A 23606-nucleotide genomic window follows, 5' to 3' on the forward strand; every position below is an offset into this window, starting at 1 on the left:
AGAAGACTCACTCAGATGCCTGGCGATTGCTCTTGGCTGTCAGTTGGAGGCCTCAGTGCCCATCCACGTGGGCTTCTCCGTGGTCTCTCTGTGTGGGCTCCTTTGGGCTCCTTCACAGCCTGATGACTGGCTTCTCCAGAATGAGTGTCCCAAAAAGAGCAAGCCAGATGGAAGCTGTATCACCTTTTCTTATTCTAGCCTCAGACGTCCCATAGCAACACGTTTCCTGGACGCTATTCTTTAGAAGTGAGTCACCAAGGCCATATTCAAGGGGAGAGGAATCAGATTCTACCTTTTGTGGGAGAAGTGTTAAAGAATTTGCCAAGATGTAGGGACTTCTGGGTATCTGAGTGTTCACAATCAAAGTTCCCGCATTTGCCAGGTTGCCCAGGGAAACAAAAGTCATCATGATAAGAAAATATTCACAAGTGAATTGACATTCCCTGCCTCCCTCAGCCCTGCAACATTCCTCCTTGCTGAAATGAAGGGCTCTCTGTGTGCACCAAGCCCCCATCAGGTCAAAATCTTTATTGGTCAGCCTCTCTCTGGTAGCCCAATGTAAATATCTGACAACACACAACACAAGGCAAGTCATTTGCAAGAAATTATTGCAAGTCTTGCAGAAGATTCAGGACTTCATGCAGCCATTAAAAAGGATATTGGAAAACTGCTAGAATCATATGCAAAGCTTGAATGTAACAGAATTAGACCAGTTAATAACCAGAAAAGAGAAAATCAATAAGAATGTTATAGGCACTTCAGTAAAGAATGGTTTCAGGATGAATAAACTGCTACATATTTGCACAATGGGAGTGTTAAACAGGTGTCAAAAGGAACAACTGTAGCAACATACAACAATATGGTAGAATCTTAACAATGTAATATCAAGTGAAAAAAGCACTAAAGACATACAGTTAAAAACAACCCTCTTTCTCTCTCTCTCTCTCTATATATATACACACACACACTACACACACATATTTTTAGGACTTTATATAGACGCAAGAAAACTCTAAAACTGTATGAAAAGCAAAGTGAAGGATAATGAGCTCAGAATTCTGGATGATGATCACCTTGGCCAGGGGAGGAAGTAAAATGTGTTGGGGGTACCATACAGCCAGATGCAAATTGCTGACCAGACACCAATTTTATTTTGGATAGGGGATTTGAAGGTATCTATATATTATTTACAATAACTAATATTTAAAAAGTAAACAAAAGAGAGCCATGCATGGACCAATGAGGGTATGTCATGAACCAGGGATTATGATCAATCTAATTGTATGTATATAAAGTAGAATTAAAAACACTGAAAAAAAAACCAAGGATATTAACATTTACCTCACAAAATTGCTGTGAAGATTAAATGAGTTAACATATTTAAAACATTCAGAACAGTTCCTGGCACATAGTAAGCACTTACACAATATAATTATGTAAGTATTTTTGTTATCATTATTTTTACTTTATGCCAAGGAGTAGCTACTATTTATTATGCATATAAAACTACTATTTATTAAGCTGTGTTGTAGCAGACACCGTTAGCTTCCTTCCCAATACCTATTTCCACCTTCTTTGCTACCAGAAATCTGCTTTTTCTCAGGATGGCAATGAGCCCAGACCCAGGCAAAATATGTGCTTTTCCAGGTTTTTGCTTGTATCCAGGGTGTTCATGGCACACAGTTCTAGCAAATGACATATAAGCAGAAACCTGCTGGGAGATCTAGGAAGACTTTTGCCTTTCCTGGTAAGAGAAGATGATGTGGCTGGCACCATTCTCACTTCTTCCTTTTTCTTGCCTTGAACGTGGTGTGATGCCTGCAGCCTCAGTAGCTATTTTGTTACTGAAGCAACAAGCATGAAGACAAAAACAAGTAGGCTAAGGATGCCAACATGAAAGGGAGAGACTTACTTTTTACATTTTATTGATTACTCTTGAGGTTGAGTATTCTTCTAAGTATTGATATATGATTTAAAAAAATCTATGTCTAGGCTGGGCATGGTAGCTCACGCCTGTAATCCCAGCAGTTTAGGAGGCCAAGGCAGGCAGATCACCTGAAGTCAGGAGTTCAAGACCAGCCAGCCAACAGGGTGAAACCCTGTCTCTACTAAAAATACAAAAATTATCCAGGCATGTTGGCACATGCCTGTAATCCCAGCTACTAGGGAGTCTGAGGCATGAGAATCACTTGAACCTAAGAGGTGGAGGTTGCAGTGAGCCGAGATCATGCCACTGCACTCCAGCCTGGGTGACACAGACTCTGTCTCCAAAACAAAAACAAAAGCCGTATGTCTAAATAAGTATTAAAAATTATTTTGATAGGCATACGATAAAAATTCAGTCATGGGCTGGGCACAGTGGCTCATGCCTGTAATTCCAGCAGTTTGGGAGGCCAAGGTGGGCATATCACTTGAGCCCAGGAGTTTGAGACTAGCCTGGGCAAGATGGCAAAAACCCATCTCTACAAAACATACAAAAATTAGCTGGGCTTGGTGGTCACGCCTGTAGTCCCAGCTACTTGGGAGGACTGCTTGAGCCCAGGAGGCCGAGGCTGCAGTGAACCATGATCGTGCCACTGAACTCCAGTCTGGGTGACAGAGCAAGACTCTGTCTTAAAAAATAAATAAATAAATAAATGAATAAAATTCTAAGATATGAGAAAGCATCGAAGCATAATGTAATTAATGATATTTGTATTTCAGTGGTACCTAAGATAATGATGCATTTTGCAGTTGATGGCACCTTAGATTTACTCAGTCATGGTAAGAACTTTATATTTTCAATTGCTCTCACAAGTTGACTTGTGATCTCAGTAGAATATGTTGCTGCCAACTCATTTCAGATGGATCTCTTGCAACACTCGGTTAGGGAGGAAAATAACAATGACAACGAACACATTATAAAGCTTTAGAGCCTAATTCATCTATATCGGTTAAGATCCTCCCCTTAAATGGGAGGATCACTTAAGCCCAGGGGTTTCAGACCAGCCTGGGCAACATGGTGAGACCCCAGCTCATTAAAAAAAAAAAAAAAAAAAGAATGCATTTGGCTGCAAGGAACAGAGACTCAAACAATAGTAGTTTAAACAACTAGAGATTTATTTTCTTCTTCTAACAGGAAATCTGGCAGTGGCAGCCTAGCACTTGGTCAGTAGCCTCTGGGGAGTGTGTCTGGGTGGCTAAGAAGAGGTGAGACAGAAAACTGCTGGGACTTTTTAAAGCCTTTAAGTATGTGTGACTGTTTTGCCCTCTGAACTCTTGTATTAGTCACTATTGCTCTGTAACAAATTACCTCAAACCTTAGACACTTATGATATAAAACATTTATTATCTCATAATTTCCATGAGTCAGGAATCCAAGAGTAGCGTAGGTGGGTGGTTCTGGTTCAAGGTTTCTCACAGGGCTGCTGTCAAGCTGTTGGCCTGGGCTGGGGGCCATCTAAAGGCTCTACTTGTGGGAGGGAAGTTTCATCCAAGCTCGCTGTCTCTGACTGTTGGCAGGAAGCCTCAGTTCTTTCTTGGCTGTTGGCCAGAGAACTCAGTTCCTCACCTCCTGGGCCTTTCTATAGTCCACTTGAATTTCCTCATGCCATGGCCACTGGCTTCCCCCAGAGTAAGTGATGAGAGAGAGAGAGAGAGACCAAAATGGAAGCTGCACTGTCTTAGTAATCTCAGAAGTGATATCCATCACTTCAGCTATTTAATTGGTCACACTCACTGACCCTGCAGGGGACTATGGGGAGAGGACAACATAAGGGTGTAAATACCAGGAGGCCAGGATTATTTATTTATTTATTTATTTTTCTCCTAAGTTGCTCATTTATTCCTCTCTTTTTTTTTTATTTTTTTATTTTTTTATTTTTTATTGATCATTCTTGGGTGTTTCTCGGAGAGGGGGATTTGGCAGGGTTACAGGACAATAGTGGAGGGAAGGTCAGCAGATAAACAAGTGAACAAAGTTCTCTGGTTTTACTAGGCAGAGGACCCTGCGGCCTTCCGCAGTGTTTGTGTCCCTGGGTACTTGAGATTAGGGAGTGGTGATGACTCTTAACGAGCATGCTGCCTTCAAGCATCTGTTTAACAAAGCACATCTTGCATCGCCCTTAATCCATTCAACCCTGAGTGGATACAGCACATGTTTCAGAGAGCACAGGGTTGGGGGTAGGGTCACTGATCAACAGGATCCCAAGGCAGAAGAATTTTTTCTTAGTACAGAACAAAATGAAAAGTCTCCCATGTCTACCTCTTTCTACACAGACGCGGCAACCATCCGACCTCTCAATCCTTTCCCCACCTTTCCCCCCCTTCCACTCCACAAAACCGCCATTGTCATCATGGCCCGCTCTCAATGAGCTGCTGGGCACACCTCCCAGACGGGGCGGTGGCCGGGCAGAGGGGCTCCCCACCTCCCAGCAGGGGCGGCCGGGCAGAGGCGCCCCCCACCTCCCGGACGGGGCGGCTGGCCGGGCAGGGGGCTGACCCCCCCCACCTCCCTCCTGAGGCCAGGATTATTGAGGCAAACTTGAGGCCGGCTATCACATCTCTATGTATGTATACATGTATGTGTGTGTATTTGAGAAACATGATTAATTTAAAACAGAAAAATAAATTTAAAAAAAGACATAAAAACAAAACATCAAATGGTTGTTACTAATTCACTCTTCCATCAAAAATATATGTACCTATCTGTTTTAGCACACATTTGCTATCATTTGGTATTACTATTTTAAGATTCTATTTTGATTTATTCTCTTCATTTAACCTAATAGTAGGTGAAAATATTTTAATTTTTGTATCTTATTGATTATTCCTAAGGTTGAAGATTTATGAAGTATTTGTTAACCAGTTTTATTGACCTTTTTGCAAGTTATGTCTTTACTTAATGTATTAATGTATCAGGATATTAGCATTTTTTCAATGTGCATGAGTTCTATATATAATAAAAGTATTACTCTTTTTTTTTTTTTTTTTTTTTTTGAGACAGGGTCTTGCTCTGTCTCCCAGGCTGGAGTGTAGAGGCACAATCTTGGCTCACTGCACCTTTGACCTCCCGGGCCCCAGTCTCCCAAGTAGTTAGAACTACAGCTGCGTGACACCATACCTGGTTAATTTTTTTTTTTTAGAAACGGGGTCTCACTATGTTGCCCAGGCTAAAGGTATTACTCTTTGTCAAAGAAAAAAAAGGTGGCTGTCTACGTGGTGGGGAATATGAAGACCCTTCACTCCTCAGCGGCAGAGCTCCAAGGAGGGAAGCAGGACCTCAAAAGCGACATCTCAGCATTGTACCTGGAGAGGGGACTGGACCCTGAGCACTAGGGATTCTGTCTTCCCTCCTCCAACCTCAGTAAGGATTCCTACAACTCATGTGCGGCTAGAAGCAGGTGCTGGCAGGATCCAAGGTCCCCATTCTTGGGCTGGCATGAGGCAGCTGTCAGCACCCCCAGTGATGCTAAGGTTTTCTGTTCCAGGTTCTACGTCTGGATTCTGGGTCATCCCTGGGAGCCAGAGGGATCCCCAGTGATAAGAGAGATTGAATTTTTTTCTAGTCTGGCAATATCCAGGCCAATTTAATTAGATTTTTAAAATACAAATGGACATTTTGTATATATATAAGCTTGAATTCTTAGAGACATACATTCTATATTTTCTTATTTAAAACTCCATTAACTTTTTAAAAAAGTTATTGAGATAATTTATGACCTCTTCTCACTCCTTTTCCATGGCTTTGTATGTAACCGTGTAAATTTGCACTGTAACTAAACACTAATACAAGAGATGGCTTTATCGCGTTGTCTTTATTTTCAAAAAGTAATATGAAGTCTGTTTTGGCCTGCTTCCTCAGGGAGTTAGGGAAAAATTCGATCTCAATTTTTTTTTTTTTTTTTGCCTGCTCTTTCCCTGCCCCTTGATGGAGTCACATAGAACCCCGTGAGTTCACCCAATCTTGGAATCTGAGGGAAGAGTTCTAGACTTCAAGACAGTGTGGTCACTGTGAAGGGCTCGATGTCCAAACTTCAGTGGTCCCACTGCTCATAGCCCTGGAGACTATGGCTTAGAGCTCAGTCCCCAGCCAAGTGTCCACTCAGCTAACCCATCAAACATTCTGCCACTCTGGGGTCTGGGAGAGAGTCAAACACAGGCCCCCACGGTGGGCAGAACCTGTACCTCTCTATTCCCCCCAAGGGAAGGAAATTCCACATGCTGTAGAAAGCTGGGAACCATTCTATTCACCCTCAACTTTTCAAATCAGCACTCCCTACTCATCCATATCATCTAGATCTTTTCTTTGCCTTTAAGAGCCTAGATTTTCCAAAACAAAAGTTCTTTAACTCTCTGAGTGGGGAAGAGATGGGCAGTCTTCTTAAGCCTACAAAGAGAAAAGCCTGTCATGCTTTGGTGGTGAATCAGCTGACAAACAGGGAAACCAGCCCCAGCTTGGAATGAGGTAATTCTGACAGTAAATCACACTACTTCATACAAAGCCCTCATGATCTGACTGGGACCCAACTTTCCAGGGGTATTGCTAAGCATTCCTTCTCATGTATCTAATACTCCTACTTCCTCAAATATTTTTTCTCCCCTTCTTCACCTGCTCATCTCTCAAGGTACTCAGATCCTTAAAAAGGTGTCAGGGCTCTAGGCTGGCATCTGTAATTCCTTTGGCCTTACTTTTGTGGTCATAAGCTGACTGCCCCAGTGACTCACACCAGTATCCCAGGCAGGAGTGTGCCAGTAAGCTCTCCTCCATGTTTGTCTCTTTCATAGGAAGTAAAACATTTCCCAGAAAACCCCTAGCAGTCTTCTTCTCATGGCTTATTGGTCAGAACTGGGTCACATGGCACATGTAGCTGCAGGAGAGGCTGGGAAAGCAAGTTCCTGGCAAAGTTGAATGGGATCGCCATAACTTGTTTAGGTAAATTATGATTTATGCCCACACTGTGAACACAGTTGCCCTGCCCCTACAAAAAAAAGAGCCCCCTTAAAAAAGAATATGGAAGGAAATAACTAATAAAGTCCACCACGGAGATGTTGTCCCATTAATTATTCCATCTTCTTTAATTTGGCAAGGGCTATTACTCTCTGTTTGCCCCTTCTTCCACTCTGAAACAGGGCATTTAGTTATAAATTCGGTTGGCCAGAATAAGGTTTACATTTTCCAGCTTTCTGTGCAGCTGAGTGTGGTCACGTGACCAAGCTCTGAGAATGGATTGAAAGGGGAAAAAATGGAGGAAACCACCAGGTATTGAAGAGAAAGGTCATGTTCTCCCTGTCCTTCATCTCAGTGTAATTGCCCAGTGGGTTCTTCCTGCCTGCTACACAGACAAAACCAATTCACTGAGACCATGACACTGCAGTAAAGAAAGAGTTTAATTGATATGAGGCTGGCCATATCACATGGGATATGGAGTTATTACTCAAATCAATCTCCCCAAAGGCTCAGAGGTTAGGGTTTTGTTTTGTTTTGTTTTTTGAGACAGAATTTCTCTCTTGTTGCCCAGGCTGGAGTGCAATGGCGTGATCTCGGCTCACCGCAACCTCCGCCTCCCGGGTTCAAGCGATTCTCCTGCCTCAGCATCCCAAGTAGCTGGGATTACAGGCATGCACCACCACACCTGGCTAGGGTTTTTCGAGGATAGTTTGGTGAGCAGAGGACTAGGGAATGGGTGGTGCTGACTGGTGGGGAATGCCATCATAAGGATGTGGAAAACTCCTTGTGTGCTGAGTCTGCCTCTGGATGGGGGGGTGCAAAGGACCGGTTCAGTCAGGAGCCAGGAGCCCACATGGAGTCAGCCAGTCCTCAGAAATGCAAGTCTGAAAAGACGTCTCAAAAGGCCAATCTTAGGTTCTACAGTAGTGATGTTATCTACAGGGGAACTGGGGAAGTTACAAATTTTGTGACCTCTGGAACAGTGGCTGGTTATCAAAGGTGGTTTAGTTTTGGGAAGGGCTATTGTCATCTTTGCTTTAAGGTTAAAATGTAAACTAAATTCTTTCCAAAGTTGGGCTTATGCATAGGAATGAACAAGGAGAATTTGGAGGTTAGAATCAAGAAGGAGTCAACTGTGTCAGATTTCTCTTACTGTCGTAGTTTTGCAAAGGCAGTTTCACCAGAGGCTGAAACCCCTATGGGAGAAAAACTGTAAACTTCTTTCACATGAGGGAGAAAAACTGTAAACTTCTATTGTGTCTAAAGCGCTATTATTTTCCAGCTACACTTATAGCCTAACAAATACAACCGCCTCCAATCCTTGGCCTATAAACATGTTGAAGTCTCGTCTACCTCAACTTCTCCCTTGACCCCATGTTTCTCTCTAATTTACTTTCAGTCTTTCTCTGTGTAAGTCAGAGCAAGCAACAAGTGCCAACTCTTGGCTGATTTAGGCAGAAAAACCATAGCTCATAGACTTGTGGAGAAATCTGGAGAATCATATGTGTGTTGGCTGTATATTGTCACAATAACATCACATAAACAACCATAAAACCACAGTGGCATGTAACAATGGACATGTATTTAATACACAAGTTTGTGAGGTTCAGTTTATCTGGGGCTGGGCTGGGCTGAGCTGAGCTGATCTCAGCTGGACTCACTCAAGTGTCTGAGGTCAACTGTTGGTTGGCCAGGCAATTCTGTTGATTTTGGCTCAGCTAATTCATACGTCCAAGGCTCAACTGGCTGTTGGCTGAACTAGGATGGCCTCAGCTGGGATAACTTAGGGAGACTTGGCCTAGTTCCACATGTTTTTCATCATCCAGCAGGCTAGCCTAGACATGTTCTCATGGCAATGGCAGAGAGCAGCAGTGACAGCAAGCCAATCACACAAGTGGTTTGCAAGCCATGGCTTGGGTAATGTTTACTAACATCCCATTGACCAAAGTAAGTCAAAAGGGTGAGCCCAGTCATAATGAGGAAGTCCAACAAGATGAGATCCTCCAGTGAAGAATTAAGATCGTTAATGCAACCAATCTACCATACTATGTTCAGAGGTTTTTCCTTACAGGGCGGTAGGTAGCCCCAACATCACAACACAGAGCTGGGTCACTGAAGACACTGCCACTGCTGCTAATGAGCATTTGACTCCATAGGTACACTGAGAGGCCCAGCACCAGATCCTGAATGTTGCTGTTGCCACAGCTATTCTCCCAAACTGGGGGTTGCTGCCATGCTGGCATTGCCCATCAGTGGAATGGATTCTGTGCTACTTCTGCTTCTTTGCATCACAAACTCCTCCCGATTCAAAGTCTAGAGTGGGTGCATTTTATTAGCAGAGCCCACAACATGTGCCACGACTTAGTTCACAGGAAGGTTGGGAAAATAAGTAGCTGGCATTTTCAGCTATAATACTAGGAGGTGGGCTCTGCTTTCCAGTGAGTTTCATAGAGTGGGAAATTCTCCGTATGTGGGAAAGGGATTTATATCATGGGCAGCAAAAACACCAAAACAGAACAACAGTGACAATAAGGAAGAGGAGGAGCAGCAGGAGGAGGAGGAGGAAGAGCAGGAGGAGGAGGAGGAGGAGGAGGAGGAGGATATCTACTAGCCTCTCATTTTCTTATCTTTTCTTTCTTTCTTTCTTTCTTTTTTTTTTTTTGGAGACAGAGTTTTGCTCTTGTTGCCCAGGCTGGAGTGCAAGGGCGCAATTTTGGCTCACTGCAACCTCTGCCTCCCGGGTTCAAGAGATTCTCCTGCCTCAGCCTCCTGAGTAGCTGTAATCACAGGCGTGCACCACCAAGCCCGGCTAATTCTGTATTTTTTTTTTAGTAGAGAAGGGGTTTCTCCACGTTGGTCAGGCTGGTCTCGAACTCCTGACCTCAAGTGATCCACCTGCCTCAGCCTCCCAAAGTGCTGGGATTACAGGCGTGAGCCACTGCGCCCGGCCAACAGGCTCTCATTTTCTTGACAGCTAAGTTTCCTGAAAGCGTATTCTTGGTTCACTTTTCTCTTCTACTTCTCCTCTAATTCTCTCCTGCAGTAATCAGCTTTTGCCACGACAGTGATGCAAAATTCAGTGGCTTAAAACCACAAGCATCTATTTTTCTTATTCAAGCTTCAGGCTGAAGGTTGCCTGGAGTGGGTTCCAGGCTTCAGTCTGGATTTTCGTCTGCTCCCACATGTCTGTTATCTTCCTTGGGCCAGTAGCTCCCCAGGGCATGCTATTCTCATAGTGCAGGCATGGGAGTGGAAACATATGAAACTTCTTGAGGCAAACTGTTACTTTTGCTCACATTCCACTGGCCAGAAGTCTTGCAGGGAAATATATTCCATCTACTCTCATGCACTGCAAGAGGGAGTGAAAAACTGACAATAATCTGGTCTACTTCTACTCTTCATCTGGCTTCTGACCCTGCTGTGCCATTAGGGTCAACTCACAATTGCCAAATTAAATACACATTTCTCAGGCTGGGCATGGTGGTTCACGTCTATAAACCCGGCACTTTGGGAGGCCAAGGCGGGAGGATCACTTGAGCTCAGGAGTTTGAGACTAGCCTGGGCAACATAGTGAGACCCTATCTCTACAAAATAATTTTAAAAATTAGCTGATGTGGTGGCACATGCTGTGATCCCAGCTATTCAGGAGGTTCAGGTGGAAGGATTGCTTGAGCATGGGAGGTCGAGGCCGCAGTGAGTCATGATTGTGCCACTGCGTTCTAGCCTGGGCAACAGAGCAAGACTCTGTCTCAAAAAAAAAAAAATTATCAGAAGATGGGGAGACAGCCAGGTGCCAGGTCCTGCAGTACCTATCAGGCATGGTTAGCAGTTTGGATTTCATTCTAAGTGTAGCAGAAGCCATTTAATAGATATGTGACTAGAGTGGTCCTTCTACAATGCAGATCTGGTCATGTCATGTCCCTGCTTAAACTGGCAATGAATGTCCCATTGCCTAGAGGAAAAGGTAACATAAGACTTATGTGGCCTTAGAAGTCTACTATGATAGACCCCTGCTGCAGTATCTTTTGTCCCTGCACACCATTCCTTGTACTCTTTGGTCTTACCATGTAGAGCTACTTATGGTTAATTTTAGTTTGGATTCTCCAAGAAGCTGACCCTGAGACAAGGATTTGAGTCCAAGTAGTTTATTTGGAGGTGACAGAAACACGAGTGGGGAAAGAGGTAGAAGTGATAGAGGGGAAGGAAGGCAGTCAATAAAGGGCGAACTTTTTTACTTTTTTTGAGATGGAGTCTCGCTCTGTTGCCAGGCTGGAGTGCGGTGACGTGACCTCAGCTCACTGCAACCTCTGCCTCCCGGGTTAAAGCAATTCTACTGCCTCAGCCTCCCAAGTAGCTGGGACTACAGGTGCATGCCACCACAACCAGCTAATTTTTGTATTTTTGGTAGAGATGGGGTTTCACCATGTTGGCCAGGATGGTCTCGATCTCCTGACCTCGTAATTCACCCACCTCGGCCTCCCAAAGTGCTGGGATTACAGGCATGCACCCGGCAAGGGCAAACTATTAAGCCAACTACCACAATGGACAACAGGAGCTTAATCCTGTAAAAAAAACTCTGAGAAACACACACCTCAGAATTATCCCCTCTAAGTGTTGAAGGAGCTTGGGTGTTTACCAACTCCTGAGAGTCAGTCACTAGTTGAGGGCTGCTCCCAGGAGGAGTTAACTCTTAGACATTTCCAGTATGCCATGAGTGTGAACAGCATGGTTTTCCATAGTTCTTGGGAGCTGGCGGAAGAGCCTTCAGGCACACGAGGAGGATGAGGGATGTGGGTGAGGTACTGACAGCATCTCCTACAGTTTCTCATACCTAATTTCTCCTTGTAGACATCCATAGTTCCATGTAGGTTTCATTCTTCTGCCTAGGATGCTTTTCCCTCCCTCTTTACCTAGTAAAATCACACTCATCTTTCAAGGCCTTCCTCAGCTTCCCAATCAGAGAGGATCATGCTCCACTCTGTGTTTTCTTAGGACATATTATAGTATACACCTCCATTTTTATCACTTGTCATGCTGCTTTACTTACTAACCAGACTCCTCTACTAGATTATACACTTGTTGAGGACAGGGGCTGTATGTTTATAGTTCTTAATATAGTTTAGTGCCAGGAATATAGTAGATGCTCAATAAAAGCTAGTTAGAAGAATTAATTTCTATCTACAGTGTGTGGCAATGATCTGGTGCTGTGCTGCATTGAATTGAGGTCAACCTGAGGCAAAATCATATGTTTTTACCCCCATTCTCACCTTCATGTTATTCCCCTCCCTTCACTCACCCAATACCTTGCTCTTCTTTCTCTCTAGCCTAATATCAAAATCTGCTTCTAGATACTTCTCTTACATTAAAGGAGCACAAGAAATAGGAAACCTGGGTTGCTGTTCATCTGCCGCTGGCTAGCTTGAGGGTCCTCAGGCAAGCCTCTTCCTCTCTTTGAGCTTCAGTCTTCTCATCTGTAAAATGATTTTCAATGTTCCTGCCAATTACTAGGGGTCTCTTTTTTTTTTTTTTTTTTTTTTTTTTTTTTTGAGATGGAGTCTTGCTTTGTCGCCCAGGCTGGAGTGCAGTGGCGCGATCTCGGCTCACTGCAAGTTCCACCTCCCGGGTTCACGCCATTCTCCTGCCTCAGCCTCCCGAGTAGCTGGGACTACAGGCGCCCACTACCACGCCCGGCTAATTTTTTTTTGTATTTTTAGTAGAGACGGGGTTTCACCGTGTTAGCCAGGATGGTCTCGATCTCCTGACCTCGTGATCCGCCCGCCTCGGCCTCCCAAAGTGCTGGGATTACAGGCGTGAGCCACCGCGCCCGGCCACTACTAGGGGTCTCTTTAAGAATATCTCTATAAGGATGGCGAACAAGGAACCGGCAACAGTGGTTGCCTCTGGGGAGCAGAAATAGGTGGCAATGGGCAAAAAGTTGTGAGGGAGATCAACTTTTTCTTTATATCCTGCATGAGCTTCCTAGGACTTCTCTGCAACAAATAACAACAAACACAGTGGCACAAAACAATAGAAATTTGTTCTCTTAAGGTTCTGGAGGCTAGAAGTCCTAAATCAAGTAAACTCATGCTTCAAAGTCTCTGGCAGAGAATCCTTTCCTGCCCCTTCTGGGTTCTGGTGGCTCCAGGTATTCCTTGGCTTGTGGCTGCATCACTCCAATCTGCCTCTGTGGTCACACTGCCTCCTTCTCTTCTGTCTGTATCTTCTCTCATAAAACAACACTTGTCATTGGATTTGAGACCCAGCCAAGCAGTCCAAGATGATCTCATCTCAAAATCTTTAACTTAATATCTGTTAAAGACCCTTTTTCTGAATAACATAACATCCACAGGTTCCAGGGATTTTAATGTAGACATATATTTTTGGGGGCCACAATTAAGCATATCCATTTGTAGATTTTGAATTTGTGCCATGCAGAAATTTATGACAATAGAAAGGAAGAAAGGAATATTTCTTTTCTTTCTTCTTCTTCTTCTTCTTTTTTTTTTTTTTTTTTGGGAGACAGAGTCTCACTCTGTTGCCTACATTGGAGTGCAGTGGTGCAATCTTGGCTCACTGCAACCTCCACTTTCCAGGTTCAAGCAATTCTCCTGCCTCAGCCTCCCAAGTAGCTGGGACTATAGACACGTGCCACCATGCCCAGCTAATTTTTTTGTATTTTAGTGGAGACGGGGTTTCGCCATGCTGGCCAAGCTGATTTCGAACTCCTGACCTCAAGTGATCCACCCACCTCAGCCTCCCAAAGTGTTGGGATTACAGGTGTAAGCCACCGCACCCAGTGGAAGGAAGATTTCTATGTGACTGAACAGAGACTAAGATTTCTACTTTTCTGCTTCCTGTTCAACCAAATTTTGTCCTTCCCTTAGGATCTGACTTTGAACCACCTTTTCCCTCCAGTTTTGATTTACTGGTGAAACCATGTTATAGGAAACAAAAATGGAACTCTCATCCCATGTGGTTGGAAGTGTAAAGTAGTATGACCACTTTGAAAAACAGTTGAGTGGTATTTTGCAAAGTTGAACTTACGCATACACTCCAGACCACCAATTCCACTTCCATGTCAACAACCTAGAGAAATCTTTCTAGTTGTTCACTTATGCAGAAGACACACATAAGAAAGTTTGTAGCAGCAGAGTTCATAGTGGCACAGAATGTGAAACAACCAAATGTCCATCAGTAGTAGCATAGATAAAATATGGTATTATAAAATGGACTATTACAACAGTGAAAATTAGTGAACTGTAGCTGTACTCATCAACATAGGTAAATATCAAAATCATCCTATTGTCTAAAAGAAGCAGGCAACAGAAGAATAGATGTATACAATATTATGTTACTTAAGGTTACAAACATAGGTAGAAAATATAAAAACAAGGGAATTATTAATACAAAATTCTGCAGAGTGGTTACATCTGAAAGAGAGAGAAAAGGGGAATGCCCATAGGAAGGGCCCCCTAAGAGGCTTCTAAGGTATTGGTAATATCCTGTTTTATAGCATGGGGAGTGGGTACACGAATGCAAATGTTATTAATCAAACTGTGCATATTAGTTTTATACATTCTCTTGTGTGTATGATATATTTAGCATCCCATGAAAAAATTCTACTATAGGTGAGGATGTGGAGCAATGTAAACTCACACTCATTGCTGTGAGGATAAGTTGGAAAAGCCATTTTGGAGAACATTTTGCAACATTTAGTAAAGTGGAAGTTGTACATGTTCTGTGACTTAGCAACGCCTTTCCTAGATATTCCTAGGTACTGTACCTTAAAGCAGTACCTTAAATCAGCATTTTCAAACATGCTGATCACGACCTCTTATTGAGAAGTACATTTTACATCACAACCAAGTATCTCTCTCAGGCGTGCGTGTGCGCGCACACACACACGTGTATGTATGTGTAAGTGTAAAAAAGCTGGGAAAAAATTTTGCTAAACAATGCCCATATTACATGCAACACATTCTGATCTTTTCTATTTCTGTCTATTCTATTTCATTAAAGGTCCCAACCTTTAAGTTTACTTTAACTCACTAGTAGTTGATGCTATGGAGTGTTTGTGTCCTCTCAAAATTGGATTTAGACACATATGTTGAAATTAATCACCAATATGATGGTATTACGTGGTAAGGTATTTGGGAGGTGATGAAGGTAGATTACTGCCCTTTTAAGAGGGGCTCCAAAGAGCTGCCTGACCCTTTCCACCATGTGGGGACACAGCCAGCAGGTGTTATCTATGAACCAGGAAATGGGCCCTCACCAGACACCAAATCTGCTGGCATCTTGATCTTGTACTTCCTAGCCTCCAGAACTGTGAGAAATAAATGTCTGCTGTTTACAAGCTACCCAATCTATGATATTTTGTTTTTTATTTTTTCATGTCAGACAGGTAATGTGCCGACATGAAACAAGGTTTGAGGGAGGCACATCTCACATATGGGAATGAACACCCACTCATCTTGCTTACAAACTACAAAAGGACTGACCTATGATATTTTGTTATAGCAGCCTGAATGGACTAAGACAGTTGAGAAACTATAATTTGAAAAAAACTGCACTAGAGAAAAATTTCCATGAGATAATATATAAAGAATGTTGAATGAGCAATGCTCAAAATAAAAATAACAGGAAATGAGAATTGAGGAATATTCACATAATGGAACGATATATTGCAGTTAAGATGAGTAAACTAGAGCTCAATGTATTAACAGAATGTTGAGTGAAAAAGCCAGTTGCTGAAGCATATGTACAGTATGATGTTATTTATAAAGTTTCAAAACATGAAAAACATGTTGTTTATGGATACACACATATGTAATAAAACTCTAAAACACGCATGGGAATGCTGAACATGTAACTCAGGATTGTGGTTTCCACTGGAGAGAGGGAGGGGAATGAGATCAGAGAGGAACAAAATGGAACTTTAATTATATTTTAAGATTTTTTGTTTATTAATCTTTTTCTTATTTGTTCTTTATTATTTATTGCAGGAGATGGCAAATTACCAATGATGGGCCAAATCTGGTATGCTATTTTTATATGACCTAGGACATAAAAATGGATTTTACATTTTTAATTTTTTTTATGAGACGGAGTTTCACTCTTGTTGCCCAGGCTGGAGTGCAATGGCGCGATCTCGGCTCACTGCAACCTCCACTTCCCAGGTTCAAGCAATTCTTCTGCCTCAGCCTCCCGAGTAGCTGGGATTACAGGCATGCGCCACCATGCCCAGCTAATTTTGTAATTTTAATAGAGCCAGGGTTTCTCCATGTTGGTCAGGCCGGTCTCGAACTCCTGACCTCAGGTGATCTGCCTGCCTCGGCCTCCCAAAGTGCTGGGATTACAGGTGTGAGCCACTGCGCCCGGCCTGGATTTTATATTTTTTAATTGTTGAAAAACTTGAAAGAAGAATAATATTCCATGACATGTAACATAAAGTTCAAATTTCAATGTGGATAAAATAAGTTTTATTATTACACAGCCCCGAGAGCTTATTTATTGTCTATGGTTGTTTTCACACTACAATGGCAGAGATGAATAGCTGCAAGACAGACCATATGGCTGGCAAAGCCTAAAAATATCTACAATCCTGCCTTTGATATAAGAAGTTTGTCAACCCCTGGTTGACATACATACATACATGTATACATACATAACATACATATACATGTATGCACATATATATGCATACACACATGCATATATATGTCAACATGTATATGTTGTGAGGGGTGTGAGGGGTGTGTGTGTGTGTGCATGTGTACGTGTGTGTGTGTGTGTGTGTGTATATATATATATTTTTTTTTTTTTTTTTTTTTTGACAGGGTCTCACTCTGTCACCCAGGCTGGAGTGCAATGGCACAGTCTCGGCTCCCTGCAACCCCCGCCTCCTGGGCTCAAGTGATCCTCCCACCTCAGCCTCTGAGTAGCTGGGACCACAGGTGTGTGCCACCACACTCCACTAATTTTTTGTATTTTTGATAGAGACGGGGTTTTGTCATGTTGCCCAGGCTGGTCTCGAACTCCTGAGCTCAAGTGATCCACCTGCCTCAGCCTCCCAAAATGCTGGGATTGCAGGTGTGAGCTACTGTACCCAGGTGATGTATATTTTATAATATTAAAAAATGGTAACATTAAAGAAAAGTTCCAGAAGTACCAAGATGTATAATTCTACCCTCTACCAAAATTTGCTTAATTTTTCCACGTTTTCTTCCAATCTTTGACAAAACCCATATATTCTTATTGAAATCATGCAAAGATATTTTATAGTCTACCTTTTCCCTGCTGTACATTTCATACACCTTTTTGATGTGCTATGTAGCATTCAAATTTGCCCTCTTTAATGGTATAACGTGGTTCAAGTTTATAAACTGCACACCATAATTTATGTAACTGCCTTCTCATGTTTAAATCTTCATATTCTTTTCATTTTCCCCTGTTTATTATTGGTTGCAAGGCAAAGAATATCTTTGTACACAGAGATTTCCCCCTTTCTTCTTGCCAGGTATGGTGACTTCTTTTCTTAGAATAAATTCTTATGAATGAAATACCTAGTTTTCCCTTCACCCCCCAAATTCTAAAAACTTTCTCTTCCTCTCTTTATTCCTATAACCTCTTACTTCTTCAGTCTTTTTGCTTATCCCCTTGCCTTCTCTAATATAACTGATCTCTGCCATTGGCTCTTACAGTGGTTGTTTAGATACTATAAAGCTCTCTTGCTGTTAAATCCCAGCTTGAGCTCACTATCTCTTAGGTGGCCCAACATTGCACAGTGCATTGTGAGGGCTGCTTCTTGCTCTCATTTCTTAACCCTTCCCCTCATCACAGTGTCTACTTCCTTCCTTCCACTCCACTCCTTCGTTAAGGTTAAAGTCTGCCAGGGATCTCTCTGTAAGTCCAAAGCTTTTTTCTCTATTTTTATCTTCCCATTGGAGCTCCTGTCCTGAAGTGACTTTCCTCCTATAGTTCTTCAGGCCTTTCTCTTTCCTTTTCTCTCCCTACTCAAGGATTATCTCTTTCATAAAACTTTCTCTAAGGGTTGGGATATGCCTACCTCTTTTGAGTCCACAGTCAACCCAGGCATATCTCATCCCTTAACTATACTTTGCCACATTTTAAGTTGTTTAACCTTCTTTTGAATGAAGATGAAGTTGAGGGGGGGAAAGTAAAAACTTGCAGAAGCCTCTACTTACAGTTTCAAAATAAACTCTTGAGATAAAGTAAACAATCACAGGCCATACTGTATTAGTAACAGAAGATCTATAAAGTGAGGTCCATGGGTCAGCAGCATCAGTGTCACCTGGGAGCTTGTTAGAAATTCTGAGTTGTAGGCTCCACCTCAGACCTCCTGAATCAGAATCTAGGTTTTTAATATAATCCTCAGTGATTCACATGTGCAATATAGTATAGGAAGCACTGGTCTAGTGGACCAGTGAATGTCTGCCAAGAAGGACCTCCATCAGAAGGCCTCTAAGGACCCCTTGGGAACCTCAAACTAATGATTTACACCTCTTGCTGGGCAAGGGTGGCTGCCATACCTATCAGCCCTTTGATGACAGCTACCAACTGATCTCCTGACTAGGTGGGTGGCCTCCCTCCCTCATCATTCCAGGTACAGGCACATTCCTTTGAAGCTGCAAAAGAGTTTGAAGAATACAATCTTTCTCAGAGAAGACTGTTCTTCAACCAAGGATGTAGGCAAGGATGTAGAGTCATTGGTAAAGTGGACACATCCTACTAGGGGTTAGGAAACACTGTTTCTGTCATCTTTCGTAACAAAAAAATATGTGAACAACATAAAATCGAAAGACAAGAAATATTTATATTCTTCCTTCTTTCACTCAGTAAATATTTACTAAGAACTCACTATGTTCCAAACACTATTCTAGGTGCTGGGGATACAGCAGGGAACAAAACAAAGTCCCAGTCTTAGTGGGGTTCACAATCTCTAGGGCAGTAGTCCCCAACCTTTTTGGCACCTGGGACCAGTTTCAGGAAAGACAACTTTTCCACGAAAATTTTGGGGGAGGGGGGTTAAAGGATGAAACAGTTCCACTTCAAATCACAAGGCATTAGATTCTCATAAGGAGTGCACAACGCAACCTAGATCCCTTGTATGAGCAGTTCACAATAGGGTTCAAACTCCTATGAGAATCTGCTGCTGCTGCTGATCTGACAGGAGGCGGAGCTCTGGCAGTAATGATTGCATGCCCACCCGCCGCTCACCTCCTGCTGTGCGGCCTGGTTCCTAACAGGCAACAGACAGGGGGCCTTTACTCTAGGGGATGGAGATGGACAACAAACAAGTACATAATATGGCCTGTAGTGATAGCGCTTTAAAGAAAAATAGAGCCAGGCAATAAGACCAATGGGCATGGCTGCAGCAGATTAAGCAAGAAAGAAAGCATAATGAGATGAGACTGGAGAGGTGAGTGGAGCCAAGTCATGTAGGGTCTTTAAGGAGCTTGGATTTTATGCCAAGTACAATGGGGGCCGCCATTGCAAGGTTTTGAGCAGAGGAGTGACATGATATCATCTACATTTTAACAGGGTGTCTCTGGGCAGGGTGCGATGGCTCCCACCTGTAATACTAGCTTTCTGGGAGGCCAAAGGTGGTGGATTGCTTGAGTTCAGGAGTATGGGACCAGCCTGGGCAACATGGTGAAACTTTATCTCTACAAAAATACAAAAAATTAGCTGGCCATGGTGGTATGTGCCTGTTAGTCCCAGCCACTCAGGAGGCTGATGCGGGAGGATTGCTTGAGCCCAGGAGGTGGAGGTTGTAGTGTGCTGAGATCATGTCACTGACTTCAGCTGGGTGACAGGGCAAGACCTGGTCTCAAAAAAAAAAAAAAAAAGGTCTCTCTGGTTGGTATATGGGGAATGGACTCTAAGGGGCTAAGAGTGGAAGCAGGGAGCCGAATAGCAGGCTGCTGTAAGCAGGTGTGTGGTTGGTGAAGATTAGGGTGACCAAGTGGTAGTGGTGAAAAAGTTTCCAACAATCTCAATTTCCCTATTTAAAAAGTCATCACAAGGTAACTGATGAGAATTTTTAAAAAATCTTGGAGGGAAAACTGATATAGAAAACAAACTGTAGAAATAACAGGGCTTTTCTGGGTTGAGCACTGTTAACAACACCCCCTGGGAATCAGTGTCATTTAACATTTCATAGAAGATTAAGAAAAAGGAGTATTTTGAGATATGTCTAGGTACACAAATCATACTTTGCTTTCCACATAGTAAAATGTCAAATCAATAGGGAGCAGCTTCTGGAACATCTCTAAAGCCATGTGCATAAGCTGGAAAGTGGCAGGTATCTTGTCACATGGATGAGTGTGTGGCAGCTCACATAGGGAAAGACAATTCAGAGGATACCTTTAAGACAATGAACTCTGAACTGCTGGTTGCCACCAAGGTAAGGAATCTAGAAGTTGTTTTAGATTACTCTTTCAAGACATCAACTCTTCTAAAGTCCAAACAGCCAGCAAAAGGTCTGGCTGTCCAGAATAAAGACAAAACATCAGCCTTAACAAAGCCTCAGTACATCCCTCTTTGGGCTTAGTGTGCAGTGCTGGTCACTGCATCCTAAGAAAAAGAAGCGCCAGAGAAAGGCAGGTAAAATAATTAAAAGAATAGAGGGGCTTTTTTTCTCTGGGTTAAATGCCCATAAAGAAGATAAGATGCTTTTATAGCATGAAAGACTCAGAGGAAGTAAAAATAGCCCTTGTCATCCAATCCTATAATTCTAAAATTAGGGGACAAAAGAAGCTTGAAAATGGGAGTAATGAAGAAACCGTCGTTGGAGGACATATAAAAGAAGGTCCTTCTTTGGCTGGGGCCAGGGGTCGGGTCTTTAAGTATTCTCCAATATGTGGAAGTACATGTGGTAGCTGTAAATGGAGGGTGGGGGTGGGGGTGGGGGACACGCAGCCCACCTCAACAGTCCTTCGAAGGGACAAAAACCACTCTGGACTGGTGCCTGCCTTCCCTCTCTCCCCAAATCACCACGGAATACAACCAGAGAAACTCAAAACCAGCAAAAAACGCTGACAAGACATTCAAAGGATTCAAAATGCTAATACTAAATCTTATTGTCTGGGAAAATTAGATTGAAAATAAATTCAAGGGTGCAAGATTTATAATAGATTAACAAGGTAAATTAAGGATGTTGGTGGGGCCGGGAGGAGATACATCCTTAACTTTGTGATTCACACGATGGAGCAATACTGTGTCCTTCAAAGAAATGGTATTTGGTAATCTGAGTTGGACAGCTATCATAAACCATTTCCTATACACTGTTAGCATAGTCAGAAAGTGAGAGTTATGGATTGACATAGGGATTAGATCATTTGAATTTTTCACCCACAGCACAAGTCCTTCAATCATTTTCAATAAACAGAGGGAGATGGAGACTCTGATGAACCGTTGCTCACGTGTTGAACAGTTAGCAATCCCGGGCTATCGGGTCCCTGCTGACCTTCCTTCAGAAAAACGAATGGACATGTAAACGGAATGAGGAAGGGAGGGTAATAACCAGAGTGTCACTGAATTGAGAGATGTTAAAAATGTGCCACAACCAACATATGGGCCCTTACTTTTAGGTGAAAGATTCCTAGATATAAATACATAGTATGTTCTCTCTTGCCAAGAAATATTAGACTAAGGAACTTCATTCCTCACGAAGAAGATAATCCCCTCTTCCTTCCCATAGGTTCCTTACCTTACCTGCTTCTTCCCTCTCGCGGGTAGGAACTTTGAGCCCCGCCTCTCTGCTCGTCCAAGCTCCGCCTTCCCCGTCCACCTGTGTGCCCAGCCCCTGACGTTACCGGTTGGCTTCAGCGGCCTGCAGGATTCCGGCTCCCGATTGGTCGGCCCGTCCACGGCTTGCGCAGCTCACCAATGGCAGCGGTGCTGGGTGGAGGGGTGCCCACATCCAAGATGGCGTCCCCAGGAGCTGGGAGCGGGTGACCGGCGACGGGGAAGCGGCCTGGGTTGGCCCTCAGATTGCGGGGTCTGGGGGCATCTCGCCGGGCAAACCCTTGGCCTGCCTACAAGGACTTCCCCCGGCCAGAGCAATGGCCGCTGAGAACAGCAAGCAGTTTTGGAAGAGGAGCGCTAAGCTGCCGGGGAGGTGAGCCCAGGACGCTGAGAGGGATAGGGGATTGGACCAAACCCTTCCAGATCCTAATCCCTAAATCCCGCGGGCCTGGGGCGCCACAGAGGCCGGAAGACTGGTTTGGGGAAGCTGGGACTCCCTGGTGGCGGCAGGGCAGCTGTCAGGCAGAGAAGCGAACAGCGAGCTTTGGGGACGGCTGGATGTGGGTGTAGACCGGGGTCTGGGGGCGGAGGTTTCAGGAGGGGTGACCTCAGCGGGAAGGTGGCCGAAGATTGGGCGTACAGGGGAGTGGAGTTGGGTGAGTAGTCAGTGTCGGCCCTGGTCTCGGAGGTTCCTCCCCAGAGCTGCTTCCCACTCTAATTAGGACTCCCTCTCAGGGGTCTCCACCACGCACAGGTGGTTGGTCGCTCGAGGATGGCCCCTTCCCTTGATCCCTGAGGTCGGCACTTACCCGAAGGATTCCGGTGGGAGTTTGGGGCCGCCTGCCGAGAGGGTTAGGCAGGAAAAGTGAGGACGATTCTCAGCCCTGACCTTACTTTATCTTGAGTTGGCCCTTTCCCACTAGGAATTATTACAAGACGACCACAGAATCAGGGTTATTCCTTTGGCATTTTCTAAGGATTTGTCCAACCCCAAGTGACTTCTTCCTACCCTGCATTGTAATGCACTTCTTGTGCAAATGCACTAAATTCGGTCATTCTTCAGTTGTTTAACTGGAGAGCAGACCCCTAAGACTACCCCCACCCTCTTTTCGGTGTATGTTGAGACTTTTGGCAAGTTATCCATCCATCAATCTACTGTTGGTTTACTGTTTCAGTTTATTTTGGGCAAAGTCCTGAGAAGTATAAGGAAGAGTGTGTATTTCAGTCGTAAATTTAAGATTTCTGCCAGCTACAGTCTACTTGGTGTTGAAATTCATGTTTGGTTGTGTCCCCTGTGCTACCTTTTCTAATGGATTCAGGTTTTTTCCTTCTGGGATAATCTTTTGAACTCGTGACTTTTTTTTTTTTTTTTTTTTTTTAAGCGAGAGAGAGATGAAGGTCAGTAGTGGCTAGGTAAGAGCCTTAATATTTTTTTTTTTTTTAAATGAAATAGAGACAAGGTCTGACTGTGTTGCCAGGGCTGGTCTCTGAATCCTGGCCTCAAGTGATCCTCTTGCCTTGGCCTCCCAAAGTGTTGGGATTACAGGCGTTAGCCACCATGCCACACCAAGAGTCTTATTTTATTAAGGATTCTAGTAGACATATGGAGAATAGGGTGGAAATCAGCTTTTAGTAATACTTATTAAAGTAATAGAAAGGAATGCAAAGATAACTTCAGATTAAAGTGCTGTGGACTTAACAGTGTTAATATTACTGTTAAAGATGTTCTGTGTTTTTAGGTAAGCACACTTCCTGCCAACTGATTCCTTTTCCTTCCTGGTCTAGTGAGCTCTCTAGTTGTGCTAACTGCTATTCTCTGGGGTTTTCCATAGTGAGATCATTAAATTTTGACATCCTAAGATTATAATCAGAATCAATAGGAAGACTGTTGTATCAGGAAGCAATG

The 23606-nt window shown here is 43.4% G+C and overlaps 2 protein-coding genes and 1 non-coding gene across 8 annotated transcripts in view; 1 reads left to right on the top strand and 2 right to left on the bottom strand.

The window, feature by feature from the left end:
- The window catches only part of TMEM217 (transmembrane protein 217), a 43570-nt gene extending 21326 nt beyond the window's left edge, over positions 1-22244 (bottom strand). The window contains exon 1 of one of the 4 annotated variants that reach the window (XM_019030017.4): positions 21668-22244. The gene's annotated coding sequence lies outside the window, so the exon portion shown is untranslated. Of the gene's footprint in view, positions 1-21662 lie in introns of all 4 variants that reach the window. The other 3 variants (XM_019030018.4, XM_055390318.1, XM_055390317.2) reach the window with 3 other exon arrangements.
- LOC115935182 (small nucleolar RNA U13) lies at positions 15323-15425 on the bottom strand. The gene has a single exon (XR_004070882.1). It is a non-coding gene; the product is annotated as a small nucleolar RNA U13 (small nucleolar RNA).
- The window catches only part of TBC1D22B (TBC1 domain family member 22B), a 74617-nt gene continuing 72814 nt past the window's right edge, over positions 21804-23606 (top strand). For 2 of the 3 annotated variants that reach the window (XM_063707573.1, XM_019030016.3), the window contains exon 1: positions 21863-22073. In XM_063707573.1, coding sequence (XP_063563643.1) covers positions 22018-22073 — 56 coding nt within the window. In that variant the 5' untranslated portion in view covers positions 21863-22017. Of the gene's footprint in view, positions 22074-23606 lie in introns of all 3 variants that reach the window. The other variant, XM_004043941.4, reaches the window with a different exon arrangement.

This window comes from Gorilla gorilla, chromosome 5, assembly GCF_029281585.2.
Source record: "Gorilla gorilla gorilla isolate KB3781 chromosome 5, NHGRI_mGorGor1-v2.1_pri, whole genome shotgun sequence".
Taxonomy (NCBI): Eukaryota; Metazoa; Chordata; class Mammalia; order Primates; family Hominidae; genus Gorilla; species Gorilla gorilla.